Source organism: Lithobates pipiens, unplaced genomic scaffold (genome assembly GCF_037356315.1).
Source record: "Lithobates pipiens isolate NorthernLeopardFrog02 unplaced genomic scaffold, aLitPip1_a1.2 Scaffold_16, whole genome shotgun sequence".
NCBI classification, from domain to species: Eukaryota; Metazoa; Chordata; class Amphibia; order Anura; family Ranidae; genus Lithobates; species Lithobates pipiens.
Genome location: NW_027507748.1, coordinates 150,040,704 through 150,067,441, shown reverse-complemented (window position 1 = coordinate 150,067,441; position 26,738 = coordinate 150,040,704). Strand labels below are relative to the sequence as shown.

The window sequence follows — 26,738 nt, the reverse complement described above, 5'->3', positions numbered from 1 at the left end:
ATTAATATTCTACTGTTTACATAAAGAGATGTTTCATAGTTAATATTCGCTTGGTGTTATCCAATCCGATTGTTCCTCTTGGTACCTCCTTACCTCTAGAACAAGTATATGAAGCACACCTCATATGACCAGCAGATAAGAAGGTAGCAGAGTCAATACGCAGAAGTATAACACACATTCCTGCTGTTTGGCTGCTTCTCGGGAAAACAGGTATGTTTCTGGACTATAGAAATGAATGCGCCACTCATAGAAGCATAAAATCATAATGAGCTGTCTAATAGTTTGTATGTCTTGAATAGGAAAGTATGCTTTAATTTTCAACATCAAATATCCAAGCACTTAGTATTTTATGCTAGATTTTCTATCACTCTTGTGTTTTAATTGCATCTTTCCATAGCATTTTAGCAAATAAATATGCTTCAAAACTTTATTACCCAGTAGTTCAGATGTTCAGAACAATGATGTTCCTCTGCCCACAGCAGCTAACCAAATTTCAATTTTCATCATTAAAATGTAAAACCTTATTTCAAATTATAGCTGTTAAATAGCATAGCTGTTATCCAATCAGTGATATTGCTTTGTATGTTTTATTATAATTAGTGTTTTTTTTGCACATTGATTCGTTTATTGGAGATTTGCCGTTAAAGTTCATGTAAAATATATAACACGAAAACTAAAATCTTAATTCCCTGACAACTCCCACTGCTGTGAGAGAAGGGAACAAATATAATGATAAAAATGCGATACGTAGAAAAGTACAGAGACTTTATCAACTTGGCAAATATTGAATTCAAGTCTCTTTTGTTTCTTGAATCAAACCTGTTTGCCCTGAAATTTTCAAAACCTTGCAAAACACAGACATCCGTTTTGGGTAGACTAATTCTTTAAATGATTTATAAATGGCCTGGTTTTCAAATGGTTGAAACAAGCTCTTGGCTGCAGCTGGAGCCGGTGAACTTGCTATAATTTTTTGCAGCCTTTTTGACAGAATAAAATGAAATGTGAAAAGAATTAAACACATTAATAATGATTTTTAAACTGATGAGCATGTTATATTTACCTGCTCTGTGCTGTGGTTTTGCACAGAGCAGCAACGATTCTCGTCCATGGTCCTCTGCTGGCTCTCTGGGCTCCTCCTTGTCCTGAGTGCCACCATAATAGCAAGCCGCTTGCTATGGGTATGCACATGCTTGCTTCCGAGCCCGCTGTGATTTTCCATAAGACACACGGAATAGGACTCAGCCCCGCCCCCCTCCCTCCTCACTGGCTGTGATTGACAGCAGGAGAAACCAATGGCTCCCACTGCTGTCTCTCAGCCAATGAGGAGCAGACAGCTGAGATACCAGCTTTCATGCACATCGGTGGACGAGGTTTGGGCACGGGAAAGTATTAGGGAGGCTATGTGGGCACTGCATACTGAATGTTTTTTACCTTCATGCAAAGAATAAATGAAGGTAAAAAAACCTTCAGGCTTTAATACCACTTAAAATTCAATATGAAATAAAGAAACCCAGAAAGAAGTGATCATTAGTAATGTGCTACAAATTTGTTAACTAGACTACATCATATAAGCAAAATAGTGAATTATACTGTGTGTGTGGGGCCTCAGAAGGGGCGGGCCCCCTGTTTATGTTTCCGGGGTGGCCCCACCCCCTCTGACTATGGGGAAGCCATAGAGAAGTCCCCGTGCGAAAGGTGGGGTGGGGTCACCCGGGAACGTCACGTGTGGCCCCGCCCTCAGTTATAAAAGGAGGCGGGTCGGTCACGTTTTTTTTTCTTTTTCGGTCCATCGGTGGAGCAAGAGAAGAAGGCTTTGTGGGACATTTTTTTTTTTTAATAAAGGACTTGTCCCAAGCCAAATCATGTAATTTTTACAATTTTCACACTTTTTTAGGGGGTTCTGGGGGTCCCCTTGTTAAAGGGGGCTTCCAGATTCCAATAAACCCCTCACCCGCAGACCCCCACAACCATCCCCACAACCACCAGGCAAGGGTCGTGGGGATGAGGCCCTTGTCCCCATCAACATGGGGACACGGTGCTTTGGGGGGCTAACACAAAGCACCGTAACATGTTGCCTGGTACGGTTCAGGAGGGGGGGTGCGCTCTCTCATCCCCCCTCTTTTCCTGCGGCCTGCCAGGTTGTGTGCTCGGATAAGGGTCTGGCAACAAGAGGAACCCCAAACCAAAATGTAAAAAAAAAATGGCAGGGTCCCCTTAAAATATGGATTTTGAGGGGGACCTCCACGCCATTTTTTTTCATTTTGATTTGGGGTTCCCCTTAATATTCATACCAGACCCAAAGGGCCTAGTAATGGACTGTGGGGGAATCCCATGCCGTTTTTTTTCAATGACTTTTATATGTATTGCCAGGACCGACAATACATTATAAGCGCGAGTACTTTTAAATGAATATTTTTTCCTTTAGAAATTTAATTTTGCTCTCAGACTGTTCTAAACAGGGGAAACATGCGCCACTTTAGAGGCATACTATAGACACCCCCCAGGTACAAAATTTAAAGGAATATTTCACTTTTATTGTTTCACTTTAAGCATTATTAAAATCACTGCTCCCGGAAAAAACGCCTGCTTGTAAAACTTTTTTTGCATTGATACATGTCCCCTGGGGCAGGACCCAGGTCCCCAAACACTTTTTATGACAATAACTTGCATATAAGCCTTTAAAATTAGCACTTTTGATAATTCATGTTCGTGTCCCATAGACTTTAACGGTGTTTGCGTGTTTAACCAGTTGCCGACCGCCGCACGCCGATGTACGTCGGTACAATGGCACGGGCAGGCATAAGGACATACATGTACGTCCCTTGCCTCCCGCGGGTCGGGGGCCCGATCGGGCCCCCGCCCGGTGCCTGCGGCGGTCGGTATTCGTACGGGAGCGATCCCGGACGAGGGGACGGCCATTCATTCATGGCCACCCCCTCGCGATCGCTCCCGACGAATAGAAATCCCCGGTGACATCACTTCCTCTCCTGTAATGTAAACACAGGAGAGGAAGTGATGTATTCTCTCCTCCGTGTCGGTATTTTTCGTTCTGACACGGAGGAGAGCGGATCAGTAAGTTGCACCAACACTCACACACACAGTAGAACATGCCAGGCACACTCACACCCCCCCTTTACCCCCCGATCACCCCCCCAATTACCCCTGCCCCCCAGTCACAGTGACACCAATGTCATTTTTTTTTTTTTTTTTTTTTTTTTTGCATTGGTGTCATTTGTGACTGTAATAACTGTTAGGGCAGTTAGAGTTAGCCCCCTTTAGTTCTAATGTACCCCCCTAACCCCCCCAATAAAGGTTTAACCCCGTGATCACCCCCCGTCGCCAGTGTCACTAAGGCTGGGTTCACATTGCAGCGGTTTATGAGAACGAATGTGATTCGCACCGCACTGCAGTGCAAATCACATCCGATCTCTGTGCGATTCGAGTTCAGCCATTCGCCGCACCCGCCGCACCCGCCACACCCGCCGCACCCGCCGCAAATTCGCACGGGACCCTTTTTTTGGCCCGCAGCAGAATCGGATCGCATGGGTGTTCACACCATGCGATCCGAGTTTGCAGATCGCACTGCGATATGCGAACTGATCTGGGGGTGTCAGTAACATTTCACTGACACTCCCAGCAGTTCGCATAGGGCAGTGTGAACTGCCGCCGGGAGGCATGCGATGCGGGAACCCGCCGCGGATTCGCGGCGTTTCCGCATCGCTCCAGTGTGAACCCAGCCTAATAAGCGATCATTTTTCTGATCGCCGTATTAGTGTCACAGGTGACGCTAGTTAGGCAGGTAGGTATTTAGGTTCGCCGCAGCTTTTTATAGCGCCAGGGACCCCCATATACTACCGCATAAAGCCCCCTGATTGCCCCCTAGTTAACCCTTTCACCAGTGATCACCATATAACTGTTACAGGTGACGCTGGTTGGTTAGTTATTTTTTTATAGTTTCAGGGCACCCGCCATTTATTACCTAATAAAGGTTTAACCCCCTGATCACCCGGCGGGTGTCATTTGTGACTAATAACTGTTAGGGCAGTTAGGGTTAGCCCCCTTTAGTTCTAAGGTACCCCCCTAACCCCCCCAATAAAGGTTTAACCCCGTGATCACCCCCCGTCGCCAGTGTCACTAAGGCTGGGTTCACATTGCAGCGGTTTATGAGAACGGATGTGATTCGCACCGCACTGCAGTGCAAATCACATCCGATCTCTGTGCGATTCGAGTTCAGCCATTCGCCGCACCCGCCGCACCCGCCGCAAATTCGCACGGGACCCTTTTTTTGGCCCGCAGCAGAATCGGATCGCATGGGTGTTCACACCATGCGATCCGAGTTTGCAGATCGCACTGCGATATGCGAACTGATCTGGGGGTGTCAGTAACATTTCACTGACACTCCCAGCAGTTCGCATAGGGCAGTGTGAACTGCCGCCGGGAGGCATGCGATGCGGGAACCCGCCGCGCATTCGTGGCGTTCCCGCATCGCTCCAGTGTGAACCCAGCCTAATAAGCGATCGTTTTTCTGATCGCCGTATTAGTGTCACAGGTGACGCTAGTTAGGCAGGTAGGTATTTAGGTTCGCTGCAGCTTTTTATAGCGCCAGGGACCCCCATATACTACCGCATAAAGCCCCCTAATTGCCCCCTAGTTAACCCTTTCACCAGTGATCACCATATAACTGTTACAGGTGACGCTGGTTGGTTAGTTATTTTTTTATAGTTTCAGGGCACCCGCCATTTATTACCTAGTCTCACTAGTGTACCCCTAAATTTAGGGGTGTCTACTTTCCAAAATGGGGTCATTTGGGGGGGGTTTGTGCCATCTTGGCATTTTATGGCCTTCAAAACTGTAACGCCCTTAGAAAGCCTGAAGGCGGTGCTTGGTTTTCGGGGCCCCGTACGCGGCTAGGCTCCCAAAAAGTCCCACATATGTGGTATCCCCATACTCAGGAGAAGCAGCAGAATTTATTTTGGGGTGTCATTTCACATATGCCCATGGCATGCGTGAGCAATATATCATTTAGTGACAACTTTGTGAAAAAAAAAAAAAAAAAAAAAAAGTTTGTAATTTTCCCGCAACTTGTGGCAAAATATAAAATATTCCATGGACTCAACATGCCTCTCAGCAAATAGCTTGGGGTGTCTACTTTCTAAAATGGGGTCATTTGTGGGGGTTTTGTGCCATCTTGGCATTTTATGGCCTTCAAAACTGTAATAGGTAGTGAGGAGTGAAATCAAAAAATTACGCCCTTAGAAAGCCTGAAGGCGGTGCTTGGTTTTCGGGGCCCCGTACGCGGCTAGGCTCCCAAAAAGTCCCACATATGTGGTATCCCCATACTCAGGAGAAGCAGCAGAATTTATTTTGGGGTGTCATTTCACATATGCCCATGGCATGCGTGAGCAATATATCATTTAGTGACAACTTTGTTAAAAAAAAAAAAAAAAAAAAAAGTTTGTAATTTTCCCGCAACTTGTGGCAAAATATAAAATATTCCATGAACTCAACATGCCTCTCAGCAAATAGCTTGGGGTGTCTACTTTCTAAAATGGGGTCATTTGTGGGGGTTTTGTGCCATCTTGGCATTTTATGGCCTTCAAAACTGTAATAGGTAGTGAGAAGTGAACTCAAAAATGTACGCCCTTAGAAAGCCTGAAGGCGGTGCTTGGTTTTCGGGGCCCCGTACGCGGCTAGGCTCCCAAAAAGTCCCACATATGTGGTATCCCCATACTCAGGAGAAGCAGCAGAATTTATTTTGGGGTGTCATTTCACATACGCCCATAGCATGTGTGAGCAATATATCATTTAGTGACAACTTTGTGTAAAAAAAAAAAAAAATTTTTTTTTTTGTCATTATTCAATCGCTTGAGGCAAAAAAATAAAATATTCAATGGGCTCAACATGCCTCTTATCAATTTCCTTAGGGGGTCTACTTTCCAAAATGGGGTCATTTGGGGGGGTTTTGTACTGCCCTGCCATTTTAGCACCTCAAGAAATGAGATAGGCAGTCGTAAACTAAAAGCTGCGTAAATTCCAGAAAACGTACCTTAGTTTGTAGATGTGACAACTTTTGCGCAAACCAATAAATATACAATTATTGACTTTTTTTTTACCAAAGACATGTGGCTGAATACATTTTGGCCTAAATGTATGACTAAAATTGAGTTTATTGGATTTTTCTAATAACAAAAAGTAGAAAATATCATTTTTTTTCAAAATTTGCGGTCTTTTTACGTTTATATCGCAAAAAATAAAAATCGCAGAGGCAATCAAATACCATCAAAAGAAAGCTCTATTTGTGGGAAGAAAAGGACGCAAATTTTGTTTGGGTACAACATTGCATGACCGCGCAATTACCAGTTAAAGCAGCGCAGTGCCAAAGTGTAAAAAGACCTCTGGTCATTTACCAGCAAAATGGTCCGGTCTGAAAGTGGTTAAAACAAATTTTTTGCCTGTTCGCATGTTCTGCTGCGAACCAAACCAGGGGGGGGAGGGGGGGTGTTCGGCTCATCCCTAGCCTCAAACTGGTGGCCCTCTAGCTGTTGCAGAACTACAAGTCCCATAATAATGCCTCTGCCTATGAGAGTCATTCCTGTAACGTTCAGCCTTGCAATGACTCATGGGAATTGGAGTTTTGCAACAGCTAAAGGGCTGCCAGTTTGGGACCCCTGCTCTATAGTGTGTGTGCTTGTCTCCATCCAGAGCACTGTGTCCTTTCTAGCCACTGCCTTGTTTCTCTGCTATTTGCCTCAGCTCTGTTACTGTGTGTTGTATGACGGGGGGGGGGGGGGGGGTCCATTCCCTCCAATCAGCTCTTAGCTCTCCTCAATGAGGGTAGCTTTAGCTTCCTGCTTTCTGAAAGCTCAGAAAAGCTGTATAAATGAACTACTGTAGAGAAGAGAAGATTGCAATTAATTAATACAACTTATGTAGGAGGATTTGTTTCATGTCTGTGTATCACCTGAAGCCAGTCACTTTACAGGGTATATGTAAGGGTTTCCAACCACTTAAAATTTTCTTGGTGTGCTATAATTTACTAAGATGAGGGCATACTGATAATGCAGGATAAACCCAACACTGGGCAGGAAAGAGTAAGCAGTTTGACTTAAAGTGTATTTTTTTATAGTTTATTCTTAAGTGTTTGAGTTTTGGGTAAGTGTTAGAAACCTCGTCAAGTTTTTATTACTGTCTGTGTCCCCACTGGGTTGAGGGGAAATTCAATATTTTGATGTTTTGATGTTGGCACCTCAATATTATAATGTTGACACCTCAGCAGATGAAGGGAAAATCCTACATTAGGCCTCATTCACACCAAAGCAAATAGGGCTGTTAGCAGTTTCCTGCAGGAAGAATTTGCAGATTTCTGCAGCTGGAATCAGAGGCAGAAGAGAACAGCTACGGCAACTCTGCTTGCAAAAAGCAATCAGAGGCTGACAGGAGCCACTGCTGGTTACCTGGGGTTATGAGCAGATGATCATCGATAATCCCATATTACAAGTTCCTGGAATAGAGAGCAAAAGAAGCAACAACCACATCAATGTACATTTACAAGCACATCATGGATGAACATACAGGCAGTTTTATTCAGGGATCACATCACAGCAAAAAAGTGCAACATTTCAGGGCCAAGCAGGCCGCCAGGCATGTCTATGACCCAAGGCGTTTTGTCAAAGTTGATCAGTCCTGGAGGCAACCTGTCTGCATCCAGGGCTGGTCATCTATCCTTAGCCACAGGTAACCACTGGATTTATGGACACATAAGAACATTAGCAGACAGGCACAGGTCCTCACAGCTGTTGTTGCTTTGTACAGGCTGAGCTGCTGCAGCTGTTCACACACACTTGTGATTCCAACTGCTAGAATCTGCTATTTCTTATTCTAAATGTTTGAAAACATGGTGTCCTTGGCTGGAACATGGTCTACATGTTAACTTTGAAAATATCCTACTCTCTTTATAATTAACGGGAGCATTCACTGAGCAAATATACCAGGCAGGACTTCCCACAACCCCAATTTCCTTTCTCCTCTTCACACCATTTTCTCCAATTTTCTTATTTAGAATTCTTTATTTATAATTTTTATAACACATATACAAAGGCAAGAATATGAAAGAAATGATCAGAAGAAAGTTGGTAAAAAGAACCAATCCATACATAACAGGTAATATGAAACATTGTGTAAATTGCTAGGATAAGAAGGGAGGCCTCAAAAGGCAGTAGAAGCTAGAATGTCATGTGAGAATGTATGTGAGGCTGCACAGAAATCGAGGTACATTACTTAACCTTAAGCCTGGTACACAATAATGGTTTATTTTTTCGTTCAACCCAGCAGGCCGAGAGGAAAAAAACAGAGGCGCACAGGAGGAGCCACTGCACTAACAAGAGCCACTGCACTAACAAGCCAACTTTAGTACAGCGATTTCTCCTGCTGTACTATTGTGTTCTGATAGTAAAATTGTCTGAGAGCGCCGATCAGGTGCCGATAAACAGATCTTTTTCCTTCATGACCTTTTTTTGGACCGGCTGCCGTTCATTTTTTTCATATTGAACCAGCTGATATTCGGCCCATGTGTACAGCACTTAAGTCATAATAGCAGAAAATACAATTGTGAGGGAGTGGGGAGAGGGCTAGAGGTCTGTCTCAATAAGGGGGAAATCTATGTACCCACCATGGGTTGTGTCTTTCGGTTATTGGAGAGACCCCTCTGCCTCCAAGCAGTAGTTAGGGGAGAAGAGTACTTACAAAGGGTCATGAAGGAAGGAGGAAAAGAAGAAAAAAGAAAAAAAAAGGGGTGAGGGGTGTGGAAAAGGAAGGAAAGCAGGAGGAAGGGTAGGGTACAATCTGCGGGGGCCCACTCCCGCTAAGCCACAGGGAGAGGCATCGGCCACATTCACTGTATAAATATTGCGGAAACATTCAAGGACCTCGTCGACCCACCTAGGTGCTGCTGTGACATCTTCTCAGTTAGACTGCCAGTGATTGTTTGAATTCATCAGTGCAAGTAAACTCACTCCAATAGAATCGCGTATTGCAGAGTCACACCACTTTCTCTTACCCACGCCACACTCACCACTCCTACTTTATATAAACTAAACTTTTTGTTTCTTCCCTTTCTGACTCCTAATAGGAGCAATCTTTGCACCCTTCTGCTAGCACTACCTACTCAGTCTCTTTTATCTGCTGTCCTGCATTCCATGCATCAGAGACAATGCCGCTGAGAAAGCTGACGTTTCCTAATCAACCTTTAGCCGCTTAAATTAATGCTATTCTTCTTGCCTCTCTTATTTTATTCGATTTTTACTCTTACTAAATTTTCCTCCCATGCGCCTAACCAATGAGTCAAATCAATTGATAGTTGAGACCAGTTAGTCAACCCCAGTTTCTATTTATTCTAACGCCATTCCTCAACGATACTTGCTGAATCATTATGTGTAGGGTATATTTTCTGTATAGTTTCAATTACGTCAAAGTATCCTATCTCTATCTATCTTTGTGAAGAAAAAAAGATTAAAAGAATCTGATTATTCTTGCTGCAGGAATCCACCAATAGCCCTATTTGTGAGTGTGAAAGGGACATCTTGTGATAACTGCATCATTTTGGCCAGATTTCCTCCCACTTTCTTTTGTGTCTTTTTAACAGCAAGTGAAGGAAAATCAGGATAGAGGGCTACAGACAGTAATACAAAAAAAGTAAGAATATGAATATAGAATCCTAAAGTGAGAAAATGCTAAACTGTTACTGTGCAGCCTTTCTTCTGAAAGATTTCTATTTGCCCTTTGCCATTTTGCTTTTACCTCATCTGAGCCTGAAACATTAAGTGCCAGTGATAAGAGGGCACAGGTATTACAATTGTTGTCCTGTTAGCTGCCTGATCTCACATCGTATCTTACAACTACCAAGTGTGCAGTGTTATTTGGTATTAGTCTATGCTATTTGGGTGACAAATTTTGAAGTCAGACAGTTGACAGGGGACAGCATCTGCCAGACCTTAGGTCACACAGCAGACATTCTTGAGATGGCTGGAGTTCCACTTTAATACATAAGCAAAATTCTTCCATAAATAATGGCTTGCTCTCTTAAAGGGGTCAGTCCATTTAAAACTTGTATTTATTTTAATTTCTTAATTTATTGATATGCGTCAAAATAATGCAATACAACAAGACAATATGAATGGGTATAAATAGGCCATGAAGAACACACATCAGCAACACAATTTTAGAAAACCATAAAAGAAGAGTGTACAGAAAATTGCACTGCAGTAAAAAGCAGTCACTAGCACTTAAGCTTCCTCCCAATCAAAACTACCATTGATATAAAAGGCGTTAGACCTCATTAACCACTACAATACAGGACACTTTCTCCCCCTTCCTTCCCAGCCCAATTTTCAGATTTCAGTGTTCTCACAATTTCAATTACAATTGCGCGGTCATGCTACGTTGTACCCAGATTAAATTGTTATCATTTTGTTTGCACAAATAGAGCTTTATTTTGGTGTTATTTATTAATGACTTTGTTTTTTATTTTTTGTGATATAAGCGAAAAAAGAGCGTAAATTTGGAAAAAAAACAATATTTTCTTCTTTCTATTTAAAAGAAATCCAATAAAATCAAATTTTGTCATAAATTTAAGCCAAAATGTATTCTGCTACATGTCATTGGTAAAAAAAATTTGGTTAAGTTTATAATAATTGGTTTGTGTGATCACGGACATATGTACGCAAATGATCATGTACATATGTGTGCAGGTGATCACGGACATATGTGTACAGATAATCATTGGGACATGTGATTTTAGTGGGACATATGTGGGGGTCATGTTTTTATTATTAGGGACATGTGTTTTTATTATTTGGGGACATGTATGTTTTGGGGACATGTGTGTTTTGGGGACATATGTGGGGACATTGTGTTTATACTGTGTTGTGTGTTTTACACTAGACTGGTGATCAGTAAGTAAAAAGCTGTAATAAACAGCTCATATTCACTGATCATCAGCCGGCTGCAGCGATCTGCCTAGCAACCGGCTGTTTGTTTACATCACATGATGGCCATGATTTGACACGACCGTCATGTGATCAGGAGGGCCAATCACAGAGCCCTCCTGTCGATCCGAGATGCGCCGTGTCCGGGTGACACGGCGCATTGGGATCGCGCCACTGCGCGGGCACGCGCGCGATCCCCCTACTTCTGATGGACGTTCAGGAATGTCCACTCAGAAGTAGAGAGCTCCCACCCGGCCGTATATGTACATTGGCCGGGACCCTTACAAACCACTTTGACCTACAGGTAAGCCTAGATTAAGGCTTACCTGTAGGTCCAGGAAATATCTCCCAAACCCAAACGGTTTAGGAGATATTTACTAAAAGACAGCGACAGCTGTCTATGGCGCATGCGCTGTAGACAGCGGCGGGCGCACTATCTCCGTTAGCAGCATGCCACTGCTAACGGCGATATGCCGTTAGTGGCGGCTCCTGTGCGCATGCGCAGGAGTGATGTCATCGCTGCTCCGGCACTGTGAGTGGCCAGGGCAGCGATACCTGGAAGAAGATGGATGCTCCGGACTACAGGGGACAGCGGTGACATCGCTGGCTCCTGTGTCAGGTAAGTGACACATAATGGGCTACTATGCAATGCCTAGTAGCCCATTATGCTTTACCTTTGCAGGGAGACAAAGAGGAAGTAAACCCATCAGGGTTTACTTCCTCTTTAAATCCCATGTACATACACCTCAAAATAGCGGCTAGTGAAAAAAGTACAAAGTTCAGAACCTGTACACATGGCCTGCGAGGAGTCATACCCACGGTGTCAACACACACCAAAAAGCATGTTAGAATATTTTTTGATGGTTTATCCATTCCCTATTATAAGGCTTTTGCAGATACCTTAGCACCACATTTAACAAAAAATTGTAATGATAAAACACAAGGCAAACCCTTAGATACCCACCTCAACACAGCTTATATCACAATTATCCCAAAACGAGACAAAAATCCTGAAGAAATTAATAACTATCGCCCAATTTCCCCTCATAAATAATGATGTGAAGATTATGACAAAAATACTAGCCAACTGTTTAGCTTCCTTTATCAATAAATACATACATAAAGATCAAGTGGGCTTTAGCCCAGGCAGACTAGGCCCAGACCAAATAAGATGGGCAATAGATGTGGTCTCAATACTCCAATCAAACTGGGGAGGGAGTGAGACAATAGGGGCTTCTTCTAGCTTTAGACCTCCAGAAGGCCTTTGACACAGTGTCTTGGTCATATATATTCGCTCTCATAGAACGTTGAGGTTTTGGGGAACGTTTCATGGTTATACCACACTCCCTCTACTCTCACCCTAGGGCACTAATACACCTACAAGGACATTACTATAAACCAATAGATATAATGAGGGGCATCAGGCAAGGGTGCCCGCTTTCCCCTCTCATATTTGCTATCGCTATTGAAACTTTAGCAATAGATATTCATCAAAATCCAAACATTAAGGGGGTATCCTGGGGAGACCAGACTCATAAATGCGATCTATTTGCATATGACATCTTTTTATTTGTAACTTCACTGCTAATTTCACTGCCGAATATATGCCAAGTCCTACATAACTTTTCTAAGATATCAGGTCTTAGAGTTAGTTACGAAAAATCACAGGCCCTTAATGTCTCTCCCCCTCACAAGTGTTTCACTACTGAAGCAATCGTTCAAATTTGAATGGAATGAAACCTCAATTAGGTATCTAGGTATTACACTGGCAGCTCGCACAGAGACTCTCTATACACACAATAACCCACCACTATATAAGAAATTAGAAAACGATCTTAAAACCTGGTCCAAACATGAACTCTCTTGGTTGGGCAGGATAAATTCAATCAAAATGACCTTGCTCCCGAGAATTCTTTTATTACTTCAGGTCACTTCCCATCACGATCAAAAAACATCACCTGAAAAATCTTCAAAGCAAGATTCTCAAATACATATGGGGATCCACTGGCTATCGCATACCCCAAAACACTTTGTTCCTTCATAGAAGCAAAGGAGGTCTCGGTCTTCCTGATCTCCACAAATATTGTATAGCAGCAAGATTAGCACAGCTCTCACTGATTTACTCCAAGTTTGAAAAACCGGACTGGATCAACATCGAAAGTCAGGCAGTTCCCCGTTTTTCCCTCGATTACCTTTTATTGTGTCCACCCAAAAAACTACCCTCTATAATGGTCCCTTCCCTTTCTCAATCCTTTGCGCTCTGGGACAGCTTCAAGAATCACCCAGCCCTTGTCTCATCAGGACGTCCTCTTGCACACCTATTCAATAATCCCCCCCAGGTTTAGATATACATGCATTCAAATGGTGAGTGGACAAGGGACTGTGATTTCTGTGATATACTCATCCCTCACTCACCCTACAACGAAATCTTCCTATATGGAAGCTTGGGAAACTGATTTTCAATACAGCTGGGATCTGGACACCTGGCATAAGGCTTGGTTTAAAGTCCCTTAAAGGTAGTCTAAACTTATCCCTAATGGAAGGTAATATCAAGGTTTTAACCAGGTGGTATTACACCCTCACTAAATTAGCAGCCATATACCCATCAGCAGATCCGACTTGTTATAGAGGCTGCCAACTTTCATTGTCAATGGCCCACATATGGTGGGAATGCCCTAGGATTTGCCCCTTTTGGAGCAAAATTTTCAATTTGATCCTTAAGGTGACTAACTGTCAGGTTTTCAGGTCCCCATCTGTAGCCCTCCTGAATGCACATATACTTCAAATATCAAAGTTTGATCCCGATAGGGGTGCAGAGGGGACTGGTGGATCTTCGCCCCTTGAAGGGCATGTGAAGGGAGAACCCCTTGAGATAGCCTAGTTCTAAAAAATACTTTTCTGATTGTATGATATACTGAAGCTATCATTTAAGAGGTCTACTTTTCTTCTTATAACAATTTCGGATTTATGTTGAAATTTTTCAAGTTGTTACCCTCCAGGATATGTTATGTATGAAATACAATGTATTAAACTGTACCGTATACCTTTTAAAAATAAAATATTTAGAAAAAAAAAAAATATTTTTTGAAACTGGGGAGAGTGACACCCTATGTTGTCTAAGGGAGAGGGAAGGTGTGAAATGGGAGAAGAGAGAAAAAAAAAAGGGGGGTAAAGTAAGAAGTGGAATAAGAGGGCGAATGAGAAGGGCGGGGGTCCATGGTGGGGGCAACAGATCCTTAAGTCAAATTAAAACGTATATTTCAATTGTATTCTGGTATTAATTAACCAAAAATGTTTCTTGAGGACTCTATCAGTGACATCTCCATCCCACTCCATGTAGTAGAACTGCACTTATTGCAGTAGTAGTTTCAAGCTCTCCTCATGTTGACAGGTGTGTATATGTGAGAAAATGGATGGTATGATCGATTCCCTGGAGTTCTGAGACATAAAAGAAGCACATAACTGAACCTCTTGCATCCTGTCCAAAACTCATAGCAATTTTGACCCAGATCAACCTGCTGCTACTTTCAATACTTCTGACTTAGGATATTGGGTGGGGCTTAAGAAAGGAAAACAAAACTTTGTGTATGCTGATCTCATTTCATGTTTTTGCACAAGAACGTACACTGTTATTCTATGCTTTGGCTGAAGCCCTTGCTGTACACACTGTTCTTGTATGGTACATTCAGTTTGTTTATATGCAGATAAGAAGTAAATGATAGAGATAAAGGAGTTTTTTACATTATCAAACCAATTTGTAAAATGATTGATAAAAGAATGTCATAGCTTTTTTTTTTTTTTTTTTTAGAAAAACAAATTAACGTGATATCTACTTGCTGGTGTTATACTGCAGATCTACACAGAGAGGGATGGCTTTCAGTATAAGGCTCCCTTTACTGGAGAATCAGTTGACTTGTCCAATATGCCTGGAGGTATTTAAGGACCCGGCAATGCTGCAGTGTGGACACTCCTACTGCAGAGACTGTTTATGGGGGTTAATGAAGGAATCCCATATCATTCTGCTGTGTCCTGTGTGCCGCCAAGAAGTGGACTACAGTTCCTCACCTCCCAATGTTACATTAAAGCGCCTCATTGAGACTCTGAAGGTATTAGGTGAGGAGCAAGCTGCATCTGAGACATGCCCAAATCACAATAACCCCCTCAGCCTGTACTGTGAGCAAGACCAAGAAGTTATCTGTGGCCTTTGCGGCACTATTGGCGATCACAAGCATCACCACATCACACCACTCACAAGTGTGTATAGTCGAATGAAGGTATGCATACGCAGTCCTACTGTATTAAAAAAATTGATTTGATTGTACGGGGATATTTCATGTGATAGTAAAAATCTTTTTACCTAAAATCTGTACACAGGGGGAGATTTTTGTATAGAAAATAAAATATGGTTTATCAAATATATCTGTAGTCAATGGTTTAAGTATTTTGTAATCAGTTAGTGATGTATAGATGCATGTTTCATGTATTTGCATGCCTTTAGGTATAGCTTTGCACTAAGGAGCACCGTAGCCATATTATGGCAAGTTAACTATAATTATTAAAGCTTCAGTCTAAAAAAATAATACACACTTCAGAGAAGTAATCATATTGTAACAATCAGGAAGTGTAAATTCAGAATCTGCCAGTAAAGGCGTGATACCAAGTTCAAACTGTACTTTTGTTGTTAAAATTAAACTCTAGGGGTTTTGGGTTAGATTTAAAAAGAATAAATAAATATATAAATTATATATATATATATATATATATATATATATATATATATATATTTACATTTATATTTACAAATAAACATATATTACAGGGTTCGCCCATGACTTTGGTATTATATATCAATCTATGGAGGGAGCACAGTAGAAACTGTTTGCCCTCAGACTGTGGGTGGAACACCAGAGGGCCTGTCCAAAGAGTCAAAGAGTGCAAGTAGAGAAGCATTAGGGATAGGATCACTCTTCTGATTCATTTAGTTGATGTTTGTAAATTTGAATATGAGCAATTGAGTTCTGTTAACAGCATATGTTTTTTTTTTCTTCTAAATAATAACTAAGAATAGATTTATAAAAAATCATATGTATAATATGTATATGCAATGTTTCATATTTATCTGACTACGTTTTTTAATCTACTTAAAGTATATATATTTTGTCTTGAAAAAAATAACAAAATATGTATAAAAAACACTATAGAAGATCCCCTTTACATATGCAGATAAAAGCAGTCATATTCATATGTAGTCCCTTGTATTTAAACATTTCATTAAACTCAGGGAAGCCTTACAAAGAACTGGGGTTAGGTATACAGAAAACGAACAAAACTCTGGACAGCCGCACTCCGGATTAAGTAAAAAATGAAAATGCCTTTATTGCTTCAAGTGAAAAAACTCCATATCACACGAAACATCACAGCAAAGGGAAAAATAGAACAAAATTACTGACGCGTTTCACGCTAAAACCAGCGCTTATGAGTAAGCGCTGGTTTTAGCGTGAAACGCGTCAGAATTTTGTTCTATTTTTCCCTTTGCTGTGATGTTTCGTGTGATATGGAGTTTTTTCACTTGAAGCAATAAAGGCATTTTCATTTTTTACTTAATCCGGAGTGCGGCTGTCCAGAGTTTTGTTCGTTTTCTGTATACTTGGCTTGTGCAATCAGCCTGCACCTGGAACCCCCACCTATCTGGAGAGTTGGTAGCCTGTCGGTGGATTGACGTGGAGCGGTGAATTTTTGTTTTCTTTAAAGAACTGGGGTTACCTCTCAGTGCTGGTCATATTCTAACTTTCAGTGATACTTTTAATCTGATTGTTGACTGTAGGGAAAAAGGCCACAATTATTCGTCAGGTCCTTTAAAGTTAGATCCAATAACAGTGTAAAATGCACAGATCGAGAGAAGGCACATTATAACTGATTCACCTTTTTTTTTTTAACACAAATCTTCCAAAGTTATATGAACTTTACACTGATCCCCAGATATAACAGTTTGTTTATTCAGTTAAAATTGTGGAAATAGCCTAACATACAATGCGTTAACCAAATAAAGAAACTCTTTAATCTGAAGATCCGCTTGCAGTTTATCTCAATTTGGAAGATGCAAGAGTAGACATAACTTAGCAGCAGATGTCATACATGCCGCACGTGCATTTATCAACAGGCACTGAGCCACCTAAGACTGTATTCAAAATGCTTGACTTGATTTGTGGTTTGGTGACATAGTATGTCAGCAGCTTTTGCCAAAACAAAGGGATCTTAACATGTTGAAATAGTGATCCAAGAGTTCTAATATTCCAAACTAGCCTGGCTTAAAACGTCGTATATAATAAATCAATTTAGAGAAAAACAGTGTACATTTCATTTAAAAAGCCTGGCAGTATGAACATACTGAAGGGAACATTTATCATATCAAGGGAATTTTTCTTTATAAATTTTGATTCAGCTCACTGGGAAAATTCCCATTACTCAGGAAACAATTGTTGATCAAGGGCAACTGTAAATAAGATCCCAGAGATGAAGGGAAAGTAGCACAATTCTACAGCAGGAACAATGAAGAAGAAATTAAATTTCAGACAAAACATTATTTAGTTATTTTGGAGTAAATAAAGGCAAAATCTGTATGTTCACAGGAGAAATTTCATATGGAAACCCTAGACAGGATTTAAAACCCAAGGTTCTACTGTTTCCTCACTCTATCCAAAACTCAAAATATAGGTGTCGTTGGAATTAAATTTGGAATTACATTCTAATAGCAATGGTGATGTGTTTTCTAACAATAAAAAGTGATGATGTGCATAAAGAATTAAATTTTTCCATAGTGAATAGCAGACTATGTTGGGCTTGACTTTGTCAATTCCTTCATTATTGAAATATAAAGACTTATTAACTTAATAAATAAGAGAAAAAGAAATGAAGAGAAAATCATAGAATTTTCCATTTTGATAAATATGTGTCAAACAATATAAATTTGTAGAACTACCCTCCAGGAGCTGCTTGGTATGTTGGGCTCTATGCCGCAACTCTTTAAGCTGCTCGGTCCCCACTGACACACCTGGTCATAGGTTACTTACACCTGTGTAACTAAAGAATTAATATTCTACCACTCTATAATAGTACTGATAGTACACAGAAAATAGACAACAAGCAACTTGAGGATTAATAAGGTGGCTGTATTATTGAAGAGTAAGCAAATTCAATGCATAGGGCACTTAACCAAGATAACAGAATTTGTTAGGGTAACTGATTTAAATATTAGCCTCACCTACAGCTGTTGACCTATGCTGTAATAAGGCTAAGCCCCACTACACTGGTCTATACAGTATTAGTAAGAATAGCATCAATCATGAAAGAATGAATGCCATAAATTAAACCTCACTGTAATTATTAGCTATAGCGATTCAAGGAATGTTCCTAAGTGCACTCTACTCATACAGCCCCAATATTGGGTGAACGTATATGTTTCTGACTAAGGGGTACCCCTGGTAGAGTCTACAAAGTACCCAGGCCTATTTGTAAGTGTTGGCCAGCTTTCCTTGGGGCCCTTCTGTGAGGTGGTGCATGTGAAACTGTCTCCTTATTGCAATCCACAGTAGGCTAATAGGTAAGAAATGGTCTCTATGGCATTAACTATGGGCAATAAGAGTTAAGCTTTATAGTTTCACTCACTCCTGGTATACAATGAATCAGGTCCAGAGTGCTTGGCAATCAGTGGTCCCAAAAGTCCTTATGATCAGGTAATATCAGACGTGGTAGCACACGGCAACAGGTCTCCCCAGCAGTGGCGGCTGGTGTATTTTTTTTCCGGGGTGGCAAACAACCACCCACCCTGGTCAGCCAGCAGCACAACCCATCCCCTCATGCTATCGGTCAGTTGGGTCACCGCACCCCCAAACCCGGGGTCGATCATCCAGCCCTGCATTTAGGTCGCAGGAAGGCAGCAGTCCTACAAGCTGGGGGTGGTAGCTTACAATGCGTCTCCTCCTCCTACGCGTCCAATGGGATCACCTGTCCTTTCAGCCAGTCGGGTGATGGGTCCCAAGACCCACTTCCTGATTGGCCAGGAGAATCAGTATGACAATAGTGAATATTCATTCGCTGTTGTCACACAACTGGGTGGGCTCAGGGCGCAGTGCTCTGCTCCCCGAGCTTACCCTTTTTTGAAGCATATCAGAGCCTCTGGCTCTAATCACGTGCTTCAAAAAAAGAAAAAAACCCCACTGGAATCCAACACATCCGGCATCCTGCATTTAGATTAGGGGCCCTCTGTGGCTCAGTCTTTTACTCTGGCCCCCACAGGCTCTGTCCTCAGACCAGACAAGCACAGCACAAGTCTGCACACACTGGTTTCCTCACACTGTCTGTCCGAAATTCAGCACAGACAACAGCAGGAGGTCTGCATCAGTTTGCTGCCCACGCAGTTCTCTCTCGAGCCCTGGTAATTTTCCTGGGCCATAAGCCTCCATTCACTTTTATTAAACAGCCCTCCTTTAATATCTAGATATCCCATGATCCATTGCTATGCAGCAAGTCCTCTCTCTGATACTCCATTTGGCTCAAACTCTCCTGCTGCCTGGCTTAAATTAGTGCCCGGAGGGAGGAGGAAAAGGAACAAATGGGGAATGTCACACAGAGCCCACTCTGCTCACACAGCAGGGAAGCAAAGGGTAAGAGGCATTCGCTGCAGCACAGTGACAATGGGGAGAGGGAAGTGAAGGGAGAGAGACACATGCAACCGACAGCACATTGAGCTATAAAATAAATTTATCATTTTCTTTCTTTGCCCAGATATAATGAGGCTTGTTTGTATTGAAATTGGATAGGTTTAGTAGTAAATATAAGTGTTTAGCATGTGTCACATGTGACACTTCCCTACTTCAAAGGATTTTTGAATAGTGAATGGATCTGTTAACAACTCTGATTGCAGGACCCCAATGGCCATCCACAGGGCCTAAACTACAGACTTTCATTTGTATAGCAATTTGCTTGTAACATTTCCCCATTATTTAAAATTAAATTTGCATGACAGTCACTATTTGTTGCCTAATATTTTGCATTACTTAATTTATAGGAAGATGTGTCTTCACTGATGACTGAGCTGCAAAAGGACAGAAGGGCTCTGGAGGAGCAGATAAGCAAACTCACCAACAACAAGACCCGTATAACAGTGAGTGTCCACAAACCATTAAAGGGTAACTCCACTTTCATGGGGAAAAAAATAAGCAAATAATGAAATAATATAGCGCATATGATTGCGACACTAATCATTTTGCAATTAAATGTTATTAAAAATTACCTTTCCTTTTCAATCTGCAGTCAATGTAATTTTTTTTTTTTATCAATAACGTTTTATTGAAAGATATTCGACATACAGTTGAAGTGCTTTCGATCAACAATATAAAACTTTCAATCAGCCAATGTAATTTTATGAGAATACATTGCTATATGGCTACCTGGAGTTTTCTGTACACAAAGTGTGTACTGACCACTCCCCAGAAACATAATTTCCTGCTTGTGTGATTGGCTCACTGATTTTCCCAGAAGTCTGCCTAAGATACAAGTCAGATTTCATGCATTCCTTGCAACAAAAATTGAATTTTTGAGAGATACTTTCAATAGGAACCTGTCTAAAGGGATGAGGGCCCAGCAGATTTCCTCATTAGTGCCCTGTAGCTCAACACCTGACAGATAATTATGAAACCACTTCCATTAGATGTACTCAGAACAGAGGCACAGAGAAATACAGGGATTTCTTCAGACTAACAAAAGGTAGTGATCTGCAACAAAGTCTGTTATAATCCTTGCAATGTACATTGATCACCCAGAGGGGAATGCTTTTTTCTCAACAAAAGTGGAGTTACGCTTTAGGCACTGGAAAACATTATAGGATCAATTCAATAAATTATGACGATTGTCATTTGCCTAGACCAGCGTTTTTCAAGTTTCTTCAGGGGTGCCTCGGCTTCTGATCATCCACAGGTCCTTACGAACACTACAAGCGGAAGCAGTCGAGGTGGTAGTGATTGCACCTTACTGGCCAACCAGGCCATGGTTTCCCCTCCTGACCCAGCTCAGCTTCCGGGACCTGGTGCCTCTTAATACCAGGCTGGATCTTCTTTGTCAGAGGGCAGTCCTGCACCCGTGTCCAGCGTCACTAAGACTGATGGTCTGGTTCTAGAGATGGATAGGCTGGAATCTTTTGGGTGTGCTTCAAGAGTGATTTCCACCCTCGTGAGCTAGAGAAAAGCAAGCATGATTAAAGTCTATGAGAGGATATGGGCCAAGTTCGTTGAATCCTCGTCCACTATGGGCAGATCGTTCAGCGATCCAGTAGTCCAGGATATCCTCGGCTTCCTCCAATCCAGCCTAGATCTGTCTCTATCCATCAGCTCTCTCAGAAATTCTGCCAGCAAAAGTCGGCTCTGAGCTTTTGGTCAGAAATTCTGACCGTGTGTATACTCCATCGGACTTTTGCTGGCAGAATTCCAGCCAGCAAAAGATTCAGAGCAGGTTCTGTATTTTTTGGTCGGAAAAAGTTCCGATCGGAAATTCGGATCGTGTGTACAAATTCTGACGTGCAAAATTCCTACGCATGCTCGGAAACAATTCGTGCATGCTTGGAAGCAATGAACTTAATTTTCTCGACTCGTCGTAGTGTTGTACGTCACCATGTTCTTGACAGTCGGAAGTTCTGAGAACTTTTGTGTGGTCATGTGTATGCAAGCCAAGTTTGAGCGGAATTCCATTGGAAAAACCATCCAGACGGAAAATCCGCTCATGTGTATGGGGCATCAGAGTTCATGTCTCAGCTCTATCAGCCTTCTCCAAAACTTCATGGGCGGTTTACCCTTTAATCTGGCAGTTCTTCTGTGGGGATGACAAGAGTCTCGCATCAGGACAAGAGTCTCGCATCAGGACAAGAGTCTCGCATCAGGACTGGCAATGAGAGCAGGGGGTTTGTGAGGTGGAACAGTACGTCATCAGCTTAGGCTGAACGCTTATGTTCCATGTTGCCTACCTTCAAGCCCTTAATATCAGAATTTGCTCATACTTTACCCAAAAGGGGTCCAAGGACCAATGTGAAAATAAGAGGAGAGAGGAGGCACCCTTGTCTTGTGTCATTCCTCGCATATGCATTTTTACCACGTTTTTGCTATGGATCAGTGTGAAAGTGCCCTTACAATACACATGCAAATTTGGACAACTTAGTTTACCAGTCAGGTCAGTAAAACCATTAGTTAAAAGCGCTAAACAAGAGGAGTATTCTTTTCCTTGGTTGAAATAATTCCCAAAAATTAGACACCAGCAGTTGGTACTTCGGCTGGCCTGTCATTCTGTTTGCTGCTTCATTCCTCTGCTGTCTGCATGAATTACTTCTGACGAGTTTTCATGACACCAGGAGAAAAAAAGTGACAGGGGAGGGAGCTCCAGCGGATTGGCAGTTTCAGCTCTGTTCCTGTGTGAAGGGGGGGAGGGGGGGTGTCCCTTCCCTTCAATCAGCAACTTCAGTTCATCTTTTTTCTTCTGAAAGCTCAGACAATCATTATAGATTCAACGTATCAATTCCAACTCATGTAGAATTAGTTTCATCTCTGTGTATCACCTGAGGCCAGTCACTTCACTGGGTTTATGTAAGGGTTTACAACTACTGTCATTCCCAACTATCCCCCATTTGAAACCAGATCCCTCTGTACCTATTTCTTCTTCAGTTATCCCTCTTCATGTTTTGATGAACGGACCTTTATTAAAAATGCACTATTTAATTAACAATACTGTTATATGTCATGCTTACCCCTAACGCAGGTGGTCAGACACTATAGCCGGCTACTGTTTTCTTCGTTTTTAGCAGCCCCCTTTCCCATAAGGCAAGCAGGCCTACCAGTACTCGCTTTCCCCAGGACTTATACACACTGCTGTAGTGCCTGGCTACCATGCCAGGGAATGGGTGTACTCAGCAAAGCAAACAGGTACTTGCGGTTGGCAGACAGGCAGAATAGTTCAATTACAGTCCAGGTAAAAGACAGACAGAGTTCCTCTGTTAAAAAAAAAAGGCAGAGTTCAGAAAAAATTCAATATCCAATCCACGGCCATACACAGTAAAATCCAATCTATCAGGGCAGACAGAGCAGCAGACAGGGCAGCTTGATAAGGTACTACACGCTCTATTACAAGCATGAGACTGCAGGTTTGGCTAGCTTAAATCAGGTTTGGTCTCCACCCAAAAACTGACCAGATCAATCACCTTGCAGGTGGACAAGCAGAGAGAGTGTATCACAACCAAAACCAAGATGCTGTCTAAGCTGTCTAAGGAGGGGCTCAAGGACCTTTGCAGATAAGCTGGACATCCAGCACAGGACCATCAGGCTGGGCATAGGTCAGGGGATCAGCAAGTTCAGGTTGTTTAGTGCGTGACCTGTCACTTGCGTCAAGCTGGATGGCTGGAACACAAGCTGGATACAGAGTGGCTTGAAGAAAAGGCCGAATGAGGCAGTCTATCCCAAGTATGGATGGAACGTCTTAGACAAGTTTGAGCAGATGTAGTTGCAGTAGGGTGAGGCCAGGTTACTGAATATAAAAAAGCAGGAGGCTCAACTGGGATGGGTTGGACTGATGTAACTGTTGCAAAGGCAGACTGGACCGCATCAGCAGGTGTAGAGGCAGCAAAACTAGAGCACAAGTTAGCCTGGATGTGCATCCAAGGGTGTTTAGGGACAGGCAAAGGTAGGGGTAGCACAGGTTTTGCAATAGGAACAGGAGTCCTTTTGGCACGAGAAACGAAAGAAAATGTTTTAGTAATCCCTGGGTGCCCAGCCGTCTTAACGTTATGTGCTTCTGAAAGCACTTTAAGCCTAAGGTGGAGGGGAAGAAACAGCTTTTCAGGGGGTAGATTGGGCCGAATACAAGATGGAGCCTTTAAAATAGAGTTCAAAAGGCCAGGGGTAAAGCCCCCATTACTTGTGCTGGAGGTAAGATATTGTGAAACTTATGCTGCGTACACACGACCGGACTTTCCGGCAGAAAAATTCAGACGGTCTTTCGATGGAGTTACGATGGACTTCCGAATGAATGGACTTGCCCACACACGAACGGACTAAAGACCATTCAAAAGTCTGTTCGTTTTGAACGTGATGACATACGACGGGACTAGAAAAGGAAGTTCAATAGCCAGTAGCCAATATCTGCCCTTTGGACCAGCATACAGAAGAACGGTTTTCCAGATAGGAATTGAGCCCATCGGACAGATCTGAAACGTTCTATTTCTAGGTCCATCTGAATTTTTTTCTAAAAACTATCGGATTATCCCACACAAGCTCAGAATATCCGACGGAATGATTCCGTCTGACCTACTCTGCCAGAAAGTCCGGTCGTGTGTACGCGGCATTAGTGTAAGTTCAGCCTCTAGGAGGAAAAGATTCAGACTAAGGCAATTGGCTGGAGAGGTGGCCCATCAAGGATTCAATAAACTTGTCAGTGTCTTCAGCTAGAGCAGAGTCATATAAAGACAAATGGTTATGCAAACTGGAGTCACACTTGGAAAAGTTGTCAGTATCAAAATCCAAATAGGGCTGTATTAAAGGCACATGACTGGTACTGGCCACAAAAGAGGTACAAGTTGGCATTTTAAATTATTTCCACCAACTTCTACTAATAAACCACAGTTCTAAATGAGCAAAGTTTTTCATCAAAACTTTCCATTTTACAAGTGTGTGGTGTTTACTAAAATATCTTTCTGAAACTAGTGTGAGCTCATTGTGTACTCTGTAATGCCGTGACAATCCCACACACTCTGATTAGGTTGCAGTCACAATGAAACTGAGCCAGTTGTCCTTGTGACTTGTCCTTCAGAGGACTGGAGATAAGGCTTTCCTGGCACAGTGAGAGTGGTCTTGCATAAGGTGTTTAACACCCATCAAACAGACAATAGAAGAAAAAGCATCTCAATGACTCATGTCCTGTGTAGGATGATATTTCAAGAACTGGATTTAATTCTAGACATTGTAAAGTATGACTATAAAATATAGCTCAGATTTTCCTAGACCATTATCAGGTTTACAATAAATTTTTGTTTTTCTGAAACTGTATCAGATTCCTTGGACTTTCAAATAATGGAGGTTGGCCAACTTCCTCTAATTTTTCAATAACGGATGAAGGTTTTAATTATTTGCCTGTGCAAATGTGTGACCCAAATAAACTACTTGTGAAATAAAATATAATCAGCGCTGTATTCAAACAAAGCAAATCAATGAATCAGTGCAACACAATATTAAACCAATCCAGTGTCAGCAGCCTACCTCTAGGCTATATCGTGATTTCTACCAACACCTCTCTCAGAGTGTATTCACATGTGACTCTCAATTCAATACTAATAAATCAAAACTGGTGCAGTGCAACCAATATAAACAATAGCAATAAAACAATAATAAAAGCCCAAATAATGTGAACAATTCACCATAATGCAACTTTAGGTGACAGTTCATAGAATTGTTAATTCATATTATCCGGTGACTTCAGTGACCACCACCTCTAGCTGGAATGCCTGCTCACCTCCAGATAATGACCCTACTATAGAGTCACAAACACGTGATATTTATGTCTCTCAGGAAGCCACTGGAAAAGTAAATCCTCCTCCTGGTGTCCCTGGACAGTCCAAATCAGGAAAATCATACCACTCTCTGCTACAAATATTTATTAAAGCTACATACAAGGATTAAAAATACTCACATAGGTATGTGAAAAACATCCATATCATCAACTTTCCACGTTGATATAAAACAGAAAATATTTCCTGAATGGAGCATAAGGCCCCTTTCACACATGCGGACGATATGTCCGTATTTTATCCATCCGTTTGCGGATGAAATACGGACATACATTCATCCCTATGGGATAGCGGGTGTCTGCGGATGAGCATCCGCAGACACCCGATTTCGTCCGCCTCCGCAACAGTCCAATTCTGCAGACGGAGGAAAATCCTATTTTTCTATCCGTCTGCAGAGCGGATCGGACGAACACGGACAGACGGTCCGTGCTCGTCCGATCCCCATAGAGGAGAGCGGAGAGCTGACAGGGTGGTCCCCGCACAGTGTGCGGAGACCGCCCTGTCCGCAGCCAGCTCAGCGGGGACAACGGAGCAGTCCCCGCTGAGCGAGCGGATCTCCACGGGGCGGATCATTACTGATCCGCCCCGTGTGAAAGAGGCCTTAGGTTTCATGAGCAGCTTTGTTTTGAAAGGTTTTGGAAAGTTTAACATATTACTAAACCCAGGACACTGCATTCACTGTATCTGATCTCCCACAGTACACAGAATATGGAAATGCAATTATTTTAGTAAATACAGTGCCTTGAAAAAGTATTCATACTCCTTGAAATGTTCCACATTTTGTCATGCTACAACCAAAAACTTAAATGTATTTTATTGGGATTTTATGTGATAGACCAACACAAAGTAACACATAATTGTGAAGTAGAATAAAAACTATAAATGGTTTTCAAAATTTTTTACAAATAAATATCTGAGAAGTGTGGCGTGCATTTGCATTCAGCCCCCTTTACTCTGATACCCCTAACTAAAATCTAGTGGAACCAATTGCCTTCAGAAGTCACCTAATTAGTAAATAGAGCCCACCTGTGTGTAATTTAATCTCAGTATAAATACAGCTGTTCTGTGAAGTCCTCATAGGATTGTTAGAGATCCTTAATGAACAAACAGCATCATGAAGGCCAAGGAACACACCAGTCAGGGATAAAGTTGTTGAGAAG

At 42.1% G+C, this 26,738-nt stretch overlaps 2 protein-coding genes across 3 annotated transcripts in view; one reads left to right on the top strand and one right to left on the bottom strand.

Moving 5' to 3' along the window:
• FKBP6 (FKBP prolyl isomerase family member 6 (inactive)) overlaps window positions 1-1,190 on the bottom strand; it is a 271,222-nt gene extending 270,032 nt beyond the window's left edge. For both annotated transcript variants that reach the window (XM_077480611.1, XM_077480614.1), the window contains exon 1: window positions 1,061-1,190. In XM_077480611.1, the coding sequence (XP_077336737.1) occupies window positions 1,061-1,156 (96 nt within the window). In that variant the 5' untranslated portion in view covers window positions 1,157-1,190. The remainder of the gene's footprint in view (window positions 1-1,060) is intronic.
• Window positions 98-26,738, top strand: part of TRIM50 (tripartite motif containing 50) — a 66,940-nt gene continuing 40,299 nt past the window's right edge. The window contains exons 1-3 of the mRNA XM_077480610.1: window positions 98-210; window positions 14,791-15,256; window positions 20,050-20,145. Coding sequence (XP_077336736.1) covers window positions 14,852-15,256; window positions 20,050-20,145 — 501 coding nt within the window. The 5' untranslated portion in view covers window positions 98-210; window positions 14,791-14,851. The remainder of the gene's footprint in view (window positions 211-14,790; window positions 15,257-20,049; window positions 20,146-26,738) is intronic.